Here is a 16,274-nt window from a genome sequence, read left to right on the forward strand (position 1 = left end):
AACAATAGCAATATTCATGAAGAAAATTCAAGCAACAATTCATCAAAAATAGTTTTTATAATTCTATTATATTTTGGATTAATCTACCTCACACTTGGGACTGGGAATCCCTGGGCCTGACATAGTAATGCAAAGCTCGTTTTCGAATTTCTCAGGAACGAATTCACGCGATTGTCAGTTGAAAATTTGGGAGCACGCACTCCAACTGGTTCTATACATTAATCAAAACAAATCTAAGATTCAAATATAATAGTTTTTTGACAAAACCAGAATGTTGGAATTAAGATTAGGTTCTACGAAAAAAATCATACCGAAAGAAAGGTACTGGAAAAGCTTGAGCTGGACATAGCAACGTAACACTCATTTCACTTTTTGTTTAAAACCTCTTGTTGTGTCGCTTGAAGAAAATTTCGGCATAACGCTCCCGACAGGTTCTGGTAATTATTTAAAGTTACGAATTTGGCATATTTTTTATATAAGTACTATGCTAAACCAAACCCAGAAATGTTGGAATAAGGATGTGAAGATTGTTTATAGTATTTTTATTTTTGAAACATATCCTACCGAAATAAGGGTACTGGGAAAGCTTGAGCAGGGCATAACAGGGTGACACTTTGATTGCTTTTCGAGGTAAATCCTTTTGTAGTTTCACTAGATGAAAATTTCGGCATAACACTTGCGACAGGTTCTATCAACGATTCAAAAATATTTATGAGAGCCGAAGTTAAAATTTGTTTCGTATCATATATGCCACTGCCTCAACAAAATTAAAAGATTTTTATGATAAAAACAGAAAATACGAAGGTAATACTATCTAGCTCTTTTATTCAGATTACTTGTTATTTCTCTGTATAAATTTATGAACATACCTAAAATTCGGAACGGGAAAAGCTTGGGCTGGACAAAGCAAAGTCAAACTTTTGGAGCTTTTGCTAGTGAATGATCTACCTGTATCGCTCGAGGAAAATTTCGGCTTAACGCTTGCGACTGGCTCTACATAAATGCCAAAAATTATAATTTGAATATCAAACGATACGAAAATATTAAAAATTGTAAGCATAAACTATATCATACGTTTTATTATAAATATACGTATTTCACCTGAAAGCTGGAACAGGAAAGCCTGTGCCTGACATAGCAACGTCACACTTAAAAAATTGGGATTCAAATGTTCGACTTTTGTCCAGACTTGGAAATTTTGGTTTCACACTGGCAACAGGTTCTATTTTCAAAAAGATATCAAAATTAACAAATCTCCCAAAAAATTTAATAACGCCAAGCCAAAAGTAGAGATAAGTTATAGGCTTCCAAAAATAAAAACTATAGAAATGATGTATGTAATATAAAATATTAGAAGACCAGCAAAATATACATAAACTAAAAGCAACTAACTCATCAAGCAAATCCCTATATCTCACCTAAATTTAGGCACGGGAAAAGCTTGTGCTGGACATTGCAAAGTGGTTCCAAAACTTTTACCGACAGATGCCGTTCTGGTAGTATCACCAGCAGTCAAACGTGGTGACACACTTGCAACAGGTTCTGGGTAAAATATAGTACAGATACTGATATTCTAATTATATTTTTCATTTTTAAATTGGGTATTGACAAAAAATCGGTCGCACTAAATTTGAATAGACTGCCACAAAATGATAGCTGAGAGAAAATATAAGAATCGAAGAAATTACACGAAAAAAATCCGAACGATAATGTGAAAGAATAGATGTCTTAAGGAACTTATTGTTTCAATAATTTTGGTAATTATAACGGTGTATTAATACTGGTTATACTCAGTACTTTTTGGATGTATGTATTTAAAAATAGATTTTATTTATTCAAACAGGGTAATGTACAACATTTTAATCTCATATAAAAGTTACCTCCATATGATATAGTATCAAAACGAAAGATGCCATTCAACAATATAATAAACAATCAATGAAACATAATTGAAATTATGGGAAAAATCAATATGATTTATTTTAAAAATCTTGTTTATTTTAAAATTAAAGTTTATTTATTTTAAAAATTGAAAATAATTAGAAAAAAACTAATTCGCGCTTTAGTGCCGGCCGGGTACCCTATCCCACATTCAGGCAGTGGCGAACAAACATTTTCTGATCTTAGGTCTTGTTGTAGTCATCAGAATATATTTGTTTAAAAAAAAACATACACTTATATTCTAATAGTAATGTTTTAGTACAGTTCAAAATATAAATCATTTGATTAAATACTCATTAGAATACTATTAATGGAGAACTTGCATGAAAAACTTGTCTTTATTTTATGATGTATTTATATTTGAAATGGCAGTCATTCGTGCTAAGTTGGTAAGTATATGAAGACATTTGAAGTATTATAACTATCCCTTTTATCCTTAATTCAGATCTTGTCCTAATTCTGAAATACCTTAATGTTACGATATACTGTTGAAATAATCTTTGTAAATAATTAATTTAAAAATACTCCAAAATAATAGCAAATTAAAAAATAGAACTTTATGGAGTCTTTGCGTCTTTGTCTTTATCAGCCTCTATTTCGAAAAGAGTATTCGAGCAAGTTATTAAAGTTTATGACTTTTATCTCTTTTAGCCCATTTGACGACTTCCTAAAGCTACTTATTTATACCTATCAAGAATAATAAATATTATTTTAAGCTTTTATCAAGATAAATATAATTTAATTGAAATAATTTCTTGAATTTTGATGCAAGTTCCCAATTAGTAACACGAATTAATTAGACATAGTTACAACATGATTTTTCTACAATAATTATCTCTATCAATTATTATTTCCATATGATGATTCGTCATAAAAGAAGTGTTTTGATGATAATGAGAAAACAGTGAACTGTGGTAAAACATTACAAAACAAGTACAATAAGCGTGCGATATAAGCATTTGATGTTATATGACTAATCTACAAATATTTTCTAACATGTTCAAATTATATAATAATATTTTCTTTTCAATTAAAACTTTAATTAACATGTTTAAATACATCATTCATTTTCATGATCATAACAAATCAAAATGACAAATTTTCAAACTGCCCTTTCGAAAAATTTTATACAATATTATTAAAAATCATATTACATTTACTAAAATAACTATAAATATTTTAATATTATTCTGTCTTTAAAAATTTACATATTTACTTTCATTTAATTTTTATGTGAGATATGATATTCGACATTAAAAGAATTTTAGACTTGTGCTAGGAAACTAAGATGAAAGATTCTGATATGCAATAGAGAAGACTTTAGTTTTGTATATGCTTGAGATTTTTAGTAGTAAGTACTTTTATCAGAATATTAATTAATTGAAATTATATTAATGAAAATGAAATGAAATTTCAGAAAATATTGATTAAATGAAAATATATTGATTAAATGAAAAAATATATTGATTGATTGATTGAATATAATATATTGATTAAATGAAAAAAATATAAATGCATTAATTGTACAATAGTGTGATATATCGTATACATTAAATACTTGCAAAATTTATTTAAGAAATTTATAAGAAACATAATTGAATGTAGTGTTCTGATTTTAAATGCCTTTGATATATTGCACCAAATAAATAAGATTTTTTCCTACATCATTCATAATTTTTGTCTTCTTTTATAGTATTACTCTTAATACGATTCCATTTATAATAAATAAATTTAAAATACATATTTTAATTATACTAATTGTAGATTAACATTGATAATCTTTTATATTGACTTTAATCTTTATATTTGGTGTTTAAAATAAGTAAACATAACAAAAAATTCATTACCAAACGAATAATTTTAAATATTATTATATATTTGAACATATTTAAAAAGTATATTCATATGATATACTATTTGTGTGATAGTAGCAATAAAAATATGAAAGTTATATCATATATATAAATAATTTTATTTGTGATTTATTTGTAAAATACTACTAGTAAAAAACAAACAGATATTTTTATTGCCCAAAAAAATTAGTCATATGTTTAAATAAAAAACTAATTTGAAACAATCTGTAAAAATGTAACTGTAATATAAAACTAAAATTTTGTCAACATTTAAACATATGACTAAATACAAAATTGTAATTAACGAAATAATCTACCATATTTTATACAACGCAATTATTTCTTTTGTATGTTCATTGTATAAAAGTAATAAACAGTGTTAAATGGTATATTATGATAATATTAATTTTATTTGTCCTTTTTTTCTAACGAATAATAAAACTCTCTGGATAAAATTTGAATACTAAATGATGAAAATATTAAGTAATAATTATTGATGATACAAGTAAAAAATACGTCTGAATGATACTAGTATGAAAAACGATATACTAAATAATTCTAGTGAAATATATTTAATGGTAAATTATCGTTCATTAAATTCTATTACAATATTAGAGTGAAAACCTAAGCAAACAATTGTTGAAAATGAAATATCTTAGACTGTTATTTCATATTATTATGATAACAGTCACATTATCAATTTGCCCATTAGGTAAAATATGAAACAACTGGAACTTCCAGATAATTTATTAAATGTGTTATGTCTTAAACCAATATTATCAGAACGAAAGAAAAAACAGCCTAGCTGTGAAAGTTTTCATTAGTAATCCCATATAATTATTCTTAAACAATTGCATTTGTAAACTTATCGGCATTAATAATTAATCCATTTAATAAACAATGAGTATATCAAAACCTTGACATCGACATGATTTACTCTATATAAGGTCGTTTTGCGTCTCAATTTTAAAGCATAATACATATGTTTTAAATATTAATAAATGCAAATTGTTTTTAACTTGAAGTATGATGAATTGAAATGTAGTCAACTTTTTATTATGTGCACTAGGTCGCTTGTTTTTGTATGTAATAAAGCCATTAATTTTTGTAATTGAGTAAAGTTATAATTATGAAGCAATATAAAACCACGAAGTTGATTTAATTTTTTTCGTAATTGTATAATAATGATTCCAGATCAAATTTTAAACTCATTTAACACTGTTTTTAAAGTAGATAATGTTAAAATTAAATACCTGCAAAATTTGATAAATAATTCTCAAAAAAAATTTAATGTGACACTACATGTTTATGATAAAAAAATATTTTATTATAAACATTTTACTGTAATAAAGAATGGTTATTCTATAATTTATTAAACTACCTAAAAATTATATTTGCAAATGAATAAATAACCATTTATTAAATTAAATTTATTTTATTCAAAAATTTTGCAGGTTCAACCAGAATACTTAAATTAAGTTAAAAACTTAATCTAAGTATACACTAGTTATTTGTAAGTATCATTAAGCCAAACTCGTTTAGTACTTGTTTCTACTTAAACTATTGTGATTTAATATTTCCAAAACTTGCAAACATTTAAAAAAATATTAAGTTGTTGCCTTAATATTTCACCCATATCTGACTTTAGGTAGTTCAGCCAAATCTTTTCCAAAAATTAGAAAGCAAATTGGAGCAACGCAAAGTGAATTGGGGAACCAAAAATCAGGTAAAAATCAAGTATCATGTAAAAAAAAACAATAACAACAAATGGGTTCCATGATCACGACTTTTTAACTATTTTTTAAAAAGAAAATTGAACAAGATGACCATTCGACTAGGTGTAGTGGCATTTGTAGTAAGGGAAGTAACAAAAACTTTCCTGTGTGAGCAAATAATCGCCTGAATCAATAAGAATTGAAATTTGACCATAATTAGAATTGTAACTTCAGAATTTTGAAATTTCTCCATTATTTCTAACATAGCCCATTATTTCTAACTTATTTTTATTCATATTTAAACCACTTTTCTATAGGGCCATAGTATTTTAAAATTTTCTTGAGACCTTTAACTCTATTATCTACAGACATTCGTTAAAATAACAGTTTTCAACACTTCAAATCATAAATTTTTAGAAAAGTTAAAAGACATAAAAAATGGTTAACTAGCATAGAAAATCTAACAATGTGACAGTGAAAATTACGACAAAAAAATACAGGTATACATATAATAAAAAAAAAATTATAATTCAGTTGGTCAATCCTTAGAAAATGCTACAAGTTTTTTTTTGCAAGTTTATTGACTATTTTCGAAACACTTCATTCCTAAATCGTCAAAATGTAGTCATATCACAATAGTTTAAATAGTTTCAAATAAAAACTGAGTATTTTTTTAAACCATGCCTTTGGGACATTTAGCCCACTTACCAGTGATGACCAGCCTTCCTTTGGTTGCACTTAATCTTGTTTCACCAGTAAGTCTATGTTTAGTTCTACATTGGTACGTTTTGTAACCATCCTCAGGACCAACATCTCTTATGTGCAGTTCTCCAGATGGCAATACTAAATATTTACCATCTAAAAATGTCAAAAAAAGAATTAGTTTCTAACATAAATTTAATTTGGATTACTAAAAAATAGTTACTATCATTAGCGTTTAAAAAGCTTGTTATGTCTCAACAAAATATAGATCGTGATCAAAAATTGAAAGGCATCTATAAATTATGTAATATATTTGAACTTCAAAAATCTGATTAAATATATGTTAAAAGCTAATTAAAAAATTTAAAATAGAATTCTGATATTAGAACAAAATTTTTAGTTGATGTACTTTGAAGAAATCTGAGAAATCAAGATGATCAAGTCTCAAATTAAACAGTTAGACGCTTATTGTAATACTTTTAAATACTTTGTTCGACGTTGGCTTTATTAATTAAATGGATGTAAACTAATTTTGAAATCGCTAATTTACTGTAAATATTTCTACAAGTATAAAAGTCTATTAATATGGAATATCGATAAATAACATAAGAGTGTGACATAATTTATTATGAGTGCCCCATCCTTACCATCACGTTATATTTTAAGTAAAATTCTAAAAAACTAATTCCATTTTCAATTGATATCTTAATTTAGATGATAAAGAAAAATAAAAAAACTAATTTTATTGAGACATAATAAACAAAAAATCATTTGGAGTTTGTTCTTGATTTCTTCGGTAAAGCTAACCAAAGTTCTTTAAACAAAAAATAATGTAAAATTCGTCAGATTGATTGATTGATACTATTTTATTTTATTTTATTTTATTAATTACCTTAAGTTGTTATAGTTCCATTGAAAAATATAATAATGCAACTTATTGTTTTTATACTTAGTAAGCATTTTACTCTCCATTATTTATTTAGCCATTTATTAAAAAATTGACACCTTACGGTTTATTTGTAATTATTTCTTCAGCATTAAAGAATAAGTTTTTAATAAAGTTTGAATTAAAAAGGCTCTACCTAGTAAAATATTGTGCTCAAATGCTTCTACTATGAATACAGTTTTTTTCTAGTCAAAATTCCAAATGATTTTTCGGCAACACTATAAATTAAATAATTATTGTACAAAAACCTTTTTACGCATGCAATAATCTAAAGCTTTTTTATTTCAATATACATGCGTGCAAAACAAAAATTTGTTATATCATTACAAGTTTATAAATAAACAAAACAGCTTTAATTGACTTTGTAATTGATAATTGATGTCATAGAAGAGCAAGGTATGCTAATTCAAAATACTTATCTATTGTATTTTGTTTAAACGCACAAAACGATGTGAAATTTTTGTAGCCTTGAATATAAAAATTAACCAAATTCAACTGGTAAATGGTTAAAAATGTTACTGGTTTAGGAAATAAAAAACTTATTGAAGGAGTTTTTAGATATCAAATGTTGCTGATAGTTTACTTTTATTTTATAAGTAATTTGTTTGCTGATAGACTTATACAACTTATATTTTGTTTGCGACAATTTATATTATTGTTGTAAAACCGATAAAAAATATGTATTGTAATCAATAGCAATAAATATTTGTACTTTTTCTGATATTAGTGTTTTAACATTTTGAAGTTATTACCACTAAGTGCCAAAATTATTTAATTTTTCAACGAAATTTATTCTATTTATTATTTTCTTTAAAAGTAATTAGTAGTAAGTAATTATTATTTTCTTTTAAAGTAATGTAAACAAGCTAACCCAGATATGTATAACAAATAATAATAAAAATAATTTATAAAATAAAATAAGCTTACTATCTAGCTAACTACATCATTCATTCCATGCCATTTCGGAAGAAAGGACTTTTAGGGATAATCGGGCAGACCGTCAGATCTATGGATAAGGGTTCAGGATAATAACTAAAATAAAAATATTTATGTTATAAAATTAATTTAATCAAATGTATATAAGCTTCGATTATATGATGATGCCACTGAAATTAACAATGTATCATTAAGTACAGCATAAATTAACATTGTCCTGAAAAGTCCAAATAAGTAATAAGAAGGAATCAATATAATTTGTATTAGTTGGATCATGGAAAAACTTCTTAACCTACACCACTTAAAATTTTTAATTAAATCTGTAACAACGATAAAATAATTTTATTGTCATCCTACACACCATAAGTTCCATTATCTATGTATTGACCACCATTGCTATCAACCCAGTCAGAAACATCAACATGGTCCGCCACAAAAGATGGTACATGACATTTGAAAACCGCCGCGTTGCCCTTGATTACAAATAAATCATATACTTGAGACTCGTAGTACTGGTTCACAACTAATAAGAAAGAAATAATTCAAATTAAGCCCTTTACAAACCATAAATAAACTAGACATAAATGACAAAAAATTCGAGTTTATAATATTTGACATCAGGATGAAGAAGCTGGATAATATCATTCTCCTTTCATGCACTCTACTAAATAAAGAGTTAAATAACAAAAATAATATTTTAACCATTTTCGGTAGAATTTGGTTTATATTCGTTTCCCTGGTCATCCACCCAAGCTTCAACATCAATAAAATCAGCAACAAAAGATGGAACACTGCATTTCAAAAGTGCGGTGTTCCCGCGTAAAACGAATTCGTCTATAACGCGACTAGAGTAGAATTGTTGAACAACTGAAATGAAAATGTATAATTAATTACGGAATTATGAAATTACTTATTTCCAGATGAGTATTAAATATAAATTTCTATTTTGGCAAGTCAAAGAACTCAGCAGCTAAAACTGGTAGATTGAATATGATCCATCACCATCCTCTGTTTCAAGTCCTCCTGAGAATTAATTATTTTATTTGCAAATTAATGTGTTTTTGCTCTCAAAATTTACCTAGGCAGTTTGCTTTTAGCCAATTTAAGAGTACAGAGCCTATGATAACTATTCATCCAACTATTTCGTTTTTTTTTTAAATAATATCCTATTTCGGAGAAACTAATTGCATTTAATTCTTTGTGAAATTTGAAATAAAGTAACGCAAACAAAGTTTCGTTCTGCACAAAATGAAGTAAAATTTTATTATTACAAATTCAAAGTGAAAGGTCAACAAGAAGTCAATGACCACAACTGGTGTGCACAAACTTATTAAAAATCAATTAATAGTAAAGGAAATTTTAGTAAATGTAAACAATGAATAACTATTTGAATGCTTGTATAGAAACAAAACAATTACATTTAAAGTAGATATTAAATCTTATCTTCTTATATATAAAAATAAATCGCAAAATGTGTTGGTGAGCGCATAACTCAACAACGCCTGAATCAATTTGGCCAGTTCTTTTTTTAAAATGTTCGTTCGAGAAAAAATAGAATAATTGCCGGGAAACCCCTAAAAACAGCACTTTTCTTTTTTTCATACAAACGTTCTCAAACTAAAACATACAATTAATTTGAGCTTTGTTTCTATCATATAAAGTTCGAACTAAATTACAAGCACTCATTGGATACTCCTTCTAAACGATTATTCGGATAAATCTTTCTGAAGTTTGTTAAGGAAATTTTCTAGGATGTATGTGATTATAAAGTACTGGGATGTATGTGCAATATTGTAGAAATAAATGGAAAAAATTGTAAAAAACGATATGTCATTGTTTGCATTGAAAACAAATGAAAACAAATTTGAATTTGTTTGTCACAAATTTCAATTTACTTATGAACCTAGACAAGACAATATTAGAATATGTATAATAAATTAAAAAATAAACAGAAAAATGAAATGTCTACATTATTATTGCCAAAAAGCAGCTGAGATGTGCCAGAAATTAAAATAATATAAAATGCAGTATATGTATGGCAGATTTAATGATACACGGTCCTATCTTTAATGCGATGCATGCGAACAATACAAGCGCACGCCTCAGGGGCGCCAACACAAGACTGGGATATTAAATTTTCAATATAGTTTTTTTTTTCAATATATAATTTCTTTTCATCTTTTACTAATCTTTCCACAATATTTTTAAAATTCGTAAAAAATTAACTTTATAACAACAAATGGGAAAGTAAAGATGAATACATACAATTCAGCCCTCAAGATACCAATTAGGAGAAGTTTAAGATGCAATTTTGGATATCTTAAATAATAAAAAACTAAATTAATTTATTCCTAAAGTACCAGTGTTATGTTGTGGTTATGGTTATGTTATACCGTTTAAAAAACTTCAATTTTTAATATTGAGATTCATCATTTTCTTTCAAGCAGTTCTACATTTAACATCGCTCATATTATAAATGTATATGCATTTTGGCGTGAAGAGTAATTTGAAAAATAATAATTATTATCTTTAGGTAAACGGTAAATATTAGTAAATTATATTAAAAAATTGTAGGCATGGGTACAGGACAACGTCTGTCGGGTCATCTAGTTTAATATAAAAAACTAAAAAATAAAGAAAGGATATTCCCCTTAGAAAAACCTGTCTAACACCATGAAAAAATAGCTCGTAGTCTCATAGAATGGTGTAATATTCTAATATTCTTGGTTAATAATTATATGATATATAATTGGTATATAATTGACTTATAAAATTATAATAAAAAAATTGAGTGATAAAACATTTTTATAAATTTTTCTGTCTTTGGCCTTTTCCGCATATTTGCCTTATAACGAAGCTGGGAAAAGTAACTTCATATATTTCTGAAAATCCTCAGTTGGTAGACACAAATTTATAAAAGTTGGAAGTAATACTACAAAATAGTCATCTTTAAATTATCGAGATCATAAAGTTCATACAAAAAAAATTATTTGTAATAAAAAGAATAAATAGTGATAGTCTTCCATTATTAATTTGATAAATTCTATGTCAAACTAAATAATTACTGAAACAAAGGCTGAGTTGTATCGATGTCATTAGCTCTTATATAAAGTATTTACATATTATTCATAAATATTGACTGTGAAAAAAGATACAATGCCTTTTGTCGGATACAATAAGTAGAATTAATTCCTTTTGTTGTGGCATGATTCGGAAATTGAAAGTTTCCTGCTTTGTAAGTGAAATGAAATAATTGATGAATACCAGAAGCAACTAGTAGAAGTGTAATACATGTAAATAGATATATTAGTATTTAACTCATTTCCTGAAAATTTTAAGTATTTTCATGTTAGTTTGAAAAACAAAAAATCTGAAAAAAAATTCAAAAACAAATATTATAAATGACCAAAGATCAATAACCTAAAATCATGTCAATTATTGCAATAACTTAAGTGATGTTCAAGGAACTTACTGATAAAAGATTTTAAAACTAAAGACAAATCAGATATAAGAGGATCTATCAATTTCCATACACACAAATCTAGCAACCTTAGAAAGTTTTCCTAGAAAACCTTCAATCTCCTCTCCGCTTTTCCAAGTTTTTCCATCACTGTCTTGCCAACCGTCGACTTGGACAAAATCAGCAACATAAGATGGAATCTCACATCTCATTACAGCCGAATTTCCTCGGATTACATATTCGTTGTCAGCTTCTACCTCAAAACTTTGAGTGACCACTGACCAAAATAAATTGATAAATTTATGAATTAAGAAACAACTACAATGCATGCATACTGGGAAAATCAATACCAAAATCAACCTAAAAATATTTTGGTAATCCGGATTAATTTATAGAACAACTTTTGTTACAATGTGAATATAATCTGTGGAGGAAGGAATAAGGAGTCACAAATCCAAAATTACACGTCGTATTTTTTGTTTTTTTTTGTTTACCGTAATCTGTAATATTACGATTGGAGTACACATTTCCATCATCAGAAATCCAAGCTTCCACTTGAACAAAATCAGCCACAAATGATGGAATTTTACATTTCATTACTGCAGCATTTCCACGAATCACATACTCATTTTCGGCTTCAGTTACATAATATTGAGTGACCACTATATGAAATAAAATATTTAATTAATAATAAACCGTAATACACTATAGTTTTTAAGTACAAAAATGTAAAAGTGGTGATATCCAAATAGTAGCTCTCCACCTGAAACAGGAGTTGGCAGACATAGGAACAACAAGGATGAAATATCAATCATTTATCAAGTCATTCATTTCCAGAAACCAGAAGTTCAGTTTCTTAATAATAAAACCAACCAGTACTAGCATTCGAACTAGCAAACATTTCTAGGCCTTCTTCATCTATCCAGGACTCTACTCGTACAAAATCAGCGACAAATGATGGTATAGAACATTTTAAAACCGCTGTGTTGCCTCTTATTACATATTCAGTCAAAATTTCAGCTTCGTAGAATTGATTAACGACTGCAAAATAATTGAGTTATATAATAATTACGTAGTTATTCTAGGTAGAAATTATAGATTTTGCAACTTATTCTCTACATGAGGAACACCAAGATATCCAGGGCACTATATGTATGTAAAATAATCAATATATACCTGAAAAGTGAATGATTTATTTGCTGCAACAACACGAGTATATTGAAAACCAAAGTATAAAATTAAAATTTAGTATAAAATCAAAGATTCCATTTCATTTATACACTAAAAATTCCGTTTGATAAAATTTCTGATAAAATACCGCTTTATAAGTCCAAATCTGATTGACATTAATTATGAATAATATTATCAACAGTGAAATGTTTGAAATATTTGGGGTTGTTTAGAATAATAAAAATTAAATTAGAAAATTATCAAGTTTATAATAAATTCAATTTATTTAAAAGTTTCGTTAATGTCATTGGGCAACTGTTCGGACGTCTTTTCGTTTTATTATATTGGCCATGAAGGTGACAAACTTCAGGGCATTCTTCAAAAAGTAAAGTCCGCTTAACAACATGTAAATAACAAATAAAAATATATATATCTTTTTTCATTATAACTTAGTAACAAATCAGTGATTGTAATTAGAACTGCAACAAATACATAATTTACAAACAAATCAGTGTTTAATACACTCCACAGCTACAAGGGTTAAATTATAACCCAATCTGAATTAGCGAAGGAGAGTTTTAATAAATTCTATAACTACGTATGCATAAAGTACAGCAACTCTTTCACAAAATATGTAATCCATTATAAATGCTTACAATCAGTAACACAAAATGATAAAATATTATTTCACTGCATAATTATTACTGCTTGAATTACAAATTCAAATACTAAAAATAGAACACTGATAATTTTTTATGAAAATAGATAAAACTTTTTCGCAATGAATATAAAATTATATGTTAAATCGAATATCAAATAAATATTTTGTCCAATGTAGTAACAACACATTTCACCATTGTGTAAAATTGAAGCAATCGTTCAAGTAGTAGGTACTTTGCATAAATAAAACAGTTTGTATCAGAAAGTTATGGGTGATCTACTATAATATTTCGTCATAAAATTTAATACTGGTACTTTAAAAGTGAATGTAAATGGTTTAGACATACCCAAGCGTAATAAAAAGGAAAAGGACAATTTCAGGAATCAATAGGTAATCATACGACACATTTATCATAAAAGCACATCATGTTTTGATAATACTAATGATAAGCCCAAACAAATAAAAATGATCAAGTTATCAATTTGGTACCAAGAGGAGCATCAGGCAAATATTCAGTGGCATCACTGGCAACCCAGGCTTCAACCTTAACAAAATCGGCTACAAAAGATGGTATATTGCACTTCAAAACTGCTGTGTTTCCTCGAATAACATACTCTGACACAACTTCGGCATCGTAATATTGTGTAACAACTAATTATGGAAGAAAATAATAATTAAAAATAATCATAAAAGGGTAATGATATAATAGAAGTAAATTGGAAGTTCGACGACGTAAAACACCTGGAATTAATCATCATGATATACGCCTGGAAAATAAGATGCAATGAATTAAAAATAATTGGTAACAGAAAGTACAAGCATGAAATAAAGAAAAATTCTGGTATAACCAAAGCATTGAAGGTAAAATAGACAATAACGTTGCCATGACAACGCTATTTTAAGGTCTATTTTACTAGTGAATTGACCTCTATATGTCAATAGTATTGCCTTAGAAGCATAAAACAAATGTAGCTTCAAATGGTTCAAAATTAAGTCAAGAATTAAAAACAGTAAGAATTTTGGAACACCTCGGAAATATTCTTAGCAAAAGATAAAGTATCTCCTTTTTAAAGTCTGGTCCAATATAATAAAATAAAACTGCATGAAGGAGATATAAATAACTAAATTAGTGGACTTGGATATGACTCAAGTATTCATATGGAAGCTGCTTGTCTCTATCAAAAATATATTGTACATATCAATTACTGCAAGAATTGACAAATTATATATTAACTCGTGAATATATCAATTAACAATTTATTCGGCAACTAATAAAAAGCAATTAGGTACCTACTATTCTCTCAACAAAAAGCTTCCATTTCTCAAATCTCAATCTCAAATAGCACTCATTCGATCCATGCATGCATTAAATAATACAAAATCACAAGTACTAGGTACTCAAGTACCATAATTTGGAGGGTTTTGTTCATTTTTTGGAGGGTATTCATTCCCAGATTCGTCATGCCAAGAAATTACATTGACAAAATCAGCAACAAATGACGGTATGGAACATCGCAAAACTGCTGCATTGCCTCTGATTACATACTCATTATTGACTTCAGATTGATAGAACTGAGAAACAACTGTAAAAATTAAGTTAGAAATGCTTATTTAAATCCAATTACTACATTACTTTAACTAAATCTTCATCATGCCATGTTTTGAGCTGTAAGGAAAAAAATTATAAACCATCTTCTAGGAAAACATATAAATAAACAAATCGTAGAGGAGCAAAGGATAAACACTTCTGAACGTTCAATTCCTCAGTTACAACTAAAAAAATTACCAAAATCAGCGCCCATACGATATTCTTCTCCAGTATCAGTGATCCAGGATTCTACCTGTATAAAATCAGCAACAAAAGAAGGAACTTGGCATTTCAAAACAGCTGCATTACCACGAATGACATATTCCTTATTTACGTCGGTGTCATAAAATTGAGAGACAACTATTGAAAAATAATTAGTTTATTTTTTTAATACATATAGTACTAAATTTCTGAAATTTTTACAAACAAAATTCAATTTCTTATATAGAAGAATGTAAATCTATCGGATCATATCATAAGGGTACTTTAAAGGTTGCATTGCATTTTACAAGATTCTTTGAAAAGGAGCTTGAATAGGACGATTATATGCAATAATATATCGAAAACTGTTGTTAGAAATAAAATTACTTGGAACAATTATTATAAAAAACTAGCACACCAGGCGAACTCCGTTTCACCACCAGATGGTTTCATTTTATGTAACATTTCGTTTGGTGATTAAAAGATGAAGAAAAAAGTTGCCTGCTGTTAAAATTGAATAAAAATATGCACAATACACGTGATTGATTTGATGGTTTCCAATTAAAATGTTAGGAAACGAATAACTTTTTTTACATTTTTTGCATAATTTTGTCACATGAAATTAACTGAGCAGAGAACAATGAGTAGCTGTCAAACAAATGAGTAGCAAACAAAAAATATTAGTTTGTAGTACATGCTAAGTATCAGAGATGATTCTGTATGTAAAAAAAGAAAAAGGGTTTTCCGCTTTTCTGTTGAAATCTTTCTCCAATTTTCTTTGCTATAAACCTCACGGAGTCCGAGACCTTTCCAACGAATGCAAAATCGTCGAAAAATCGGTTCAAGCGTTCAGGAGTTATATCGTCAGGAAGGAAAACCCGACTTATTTTTATATAATAGAATATAAAGATTACAAAAATTGTACTATTCAGGATTCTAAGTAACATCAAACATTGTGACTGGTTCTAATGGTTTCATATAGTATTTTGTAGTAAATATTGAGGCAAAAATATTTTGTTAAGAAACTGTTAAAAATACCTGCGAAGACAATATAAATGTATTTAAACATACATAAAATAAATGCTAAATTTGTAAGTCTAA

The 16,274-nt window shown here is 27.2% G+C and overlaps 1 protein-coding gene across 1 annotated transcript in view; it reads right to left on the bottom strand.

Moving 5' to 3' along the window:
* LOC113373543 (Down syndrome cell adhesion molecule-like protein Dscam2) overlaps positions 1 to 16,274 on the bottom strand; it is a 273,188-nt gene that overhangs the window by 137,453 nt on the left and 119,461 nt on the right. The window contains exons 4-5 of the mRNA XM_026613836.1: positions 15,171 to 15,332; positions 6,218 to 6,367 (exon numbers count right to left, since the gene is read on the bottom strand). Of these exons, the coding sequence (XP_026469621.1) occupies positions 6,218 to 6,367; positions 15,171 to 15,332 (312 nt within the window). The remainder of the gene's footprint in view (positions 1 to 6,217; positions 6,368 to 15,170; positions 15,333 to 16,274) is intronic.

This window comes from Ctenocephalides felis, unplaced genomic scaffold (assembly GCF_003426905.1).
Source record: "Ctenocephalides felis isolate EL2017-DRISC unplaced genomic scaffold, ASM342690v1 CF-g0.4_SCAFFOLD_00845, whole genome shotgun sequence".
In the NCBI taxonomy this organism is placed as follows: Eukaryota; Metazoa; Arthropoda; class Insecta; order Siphonaptera; family Pulicidae; genus Ctenocephalides; species Ctenocephalides felis.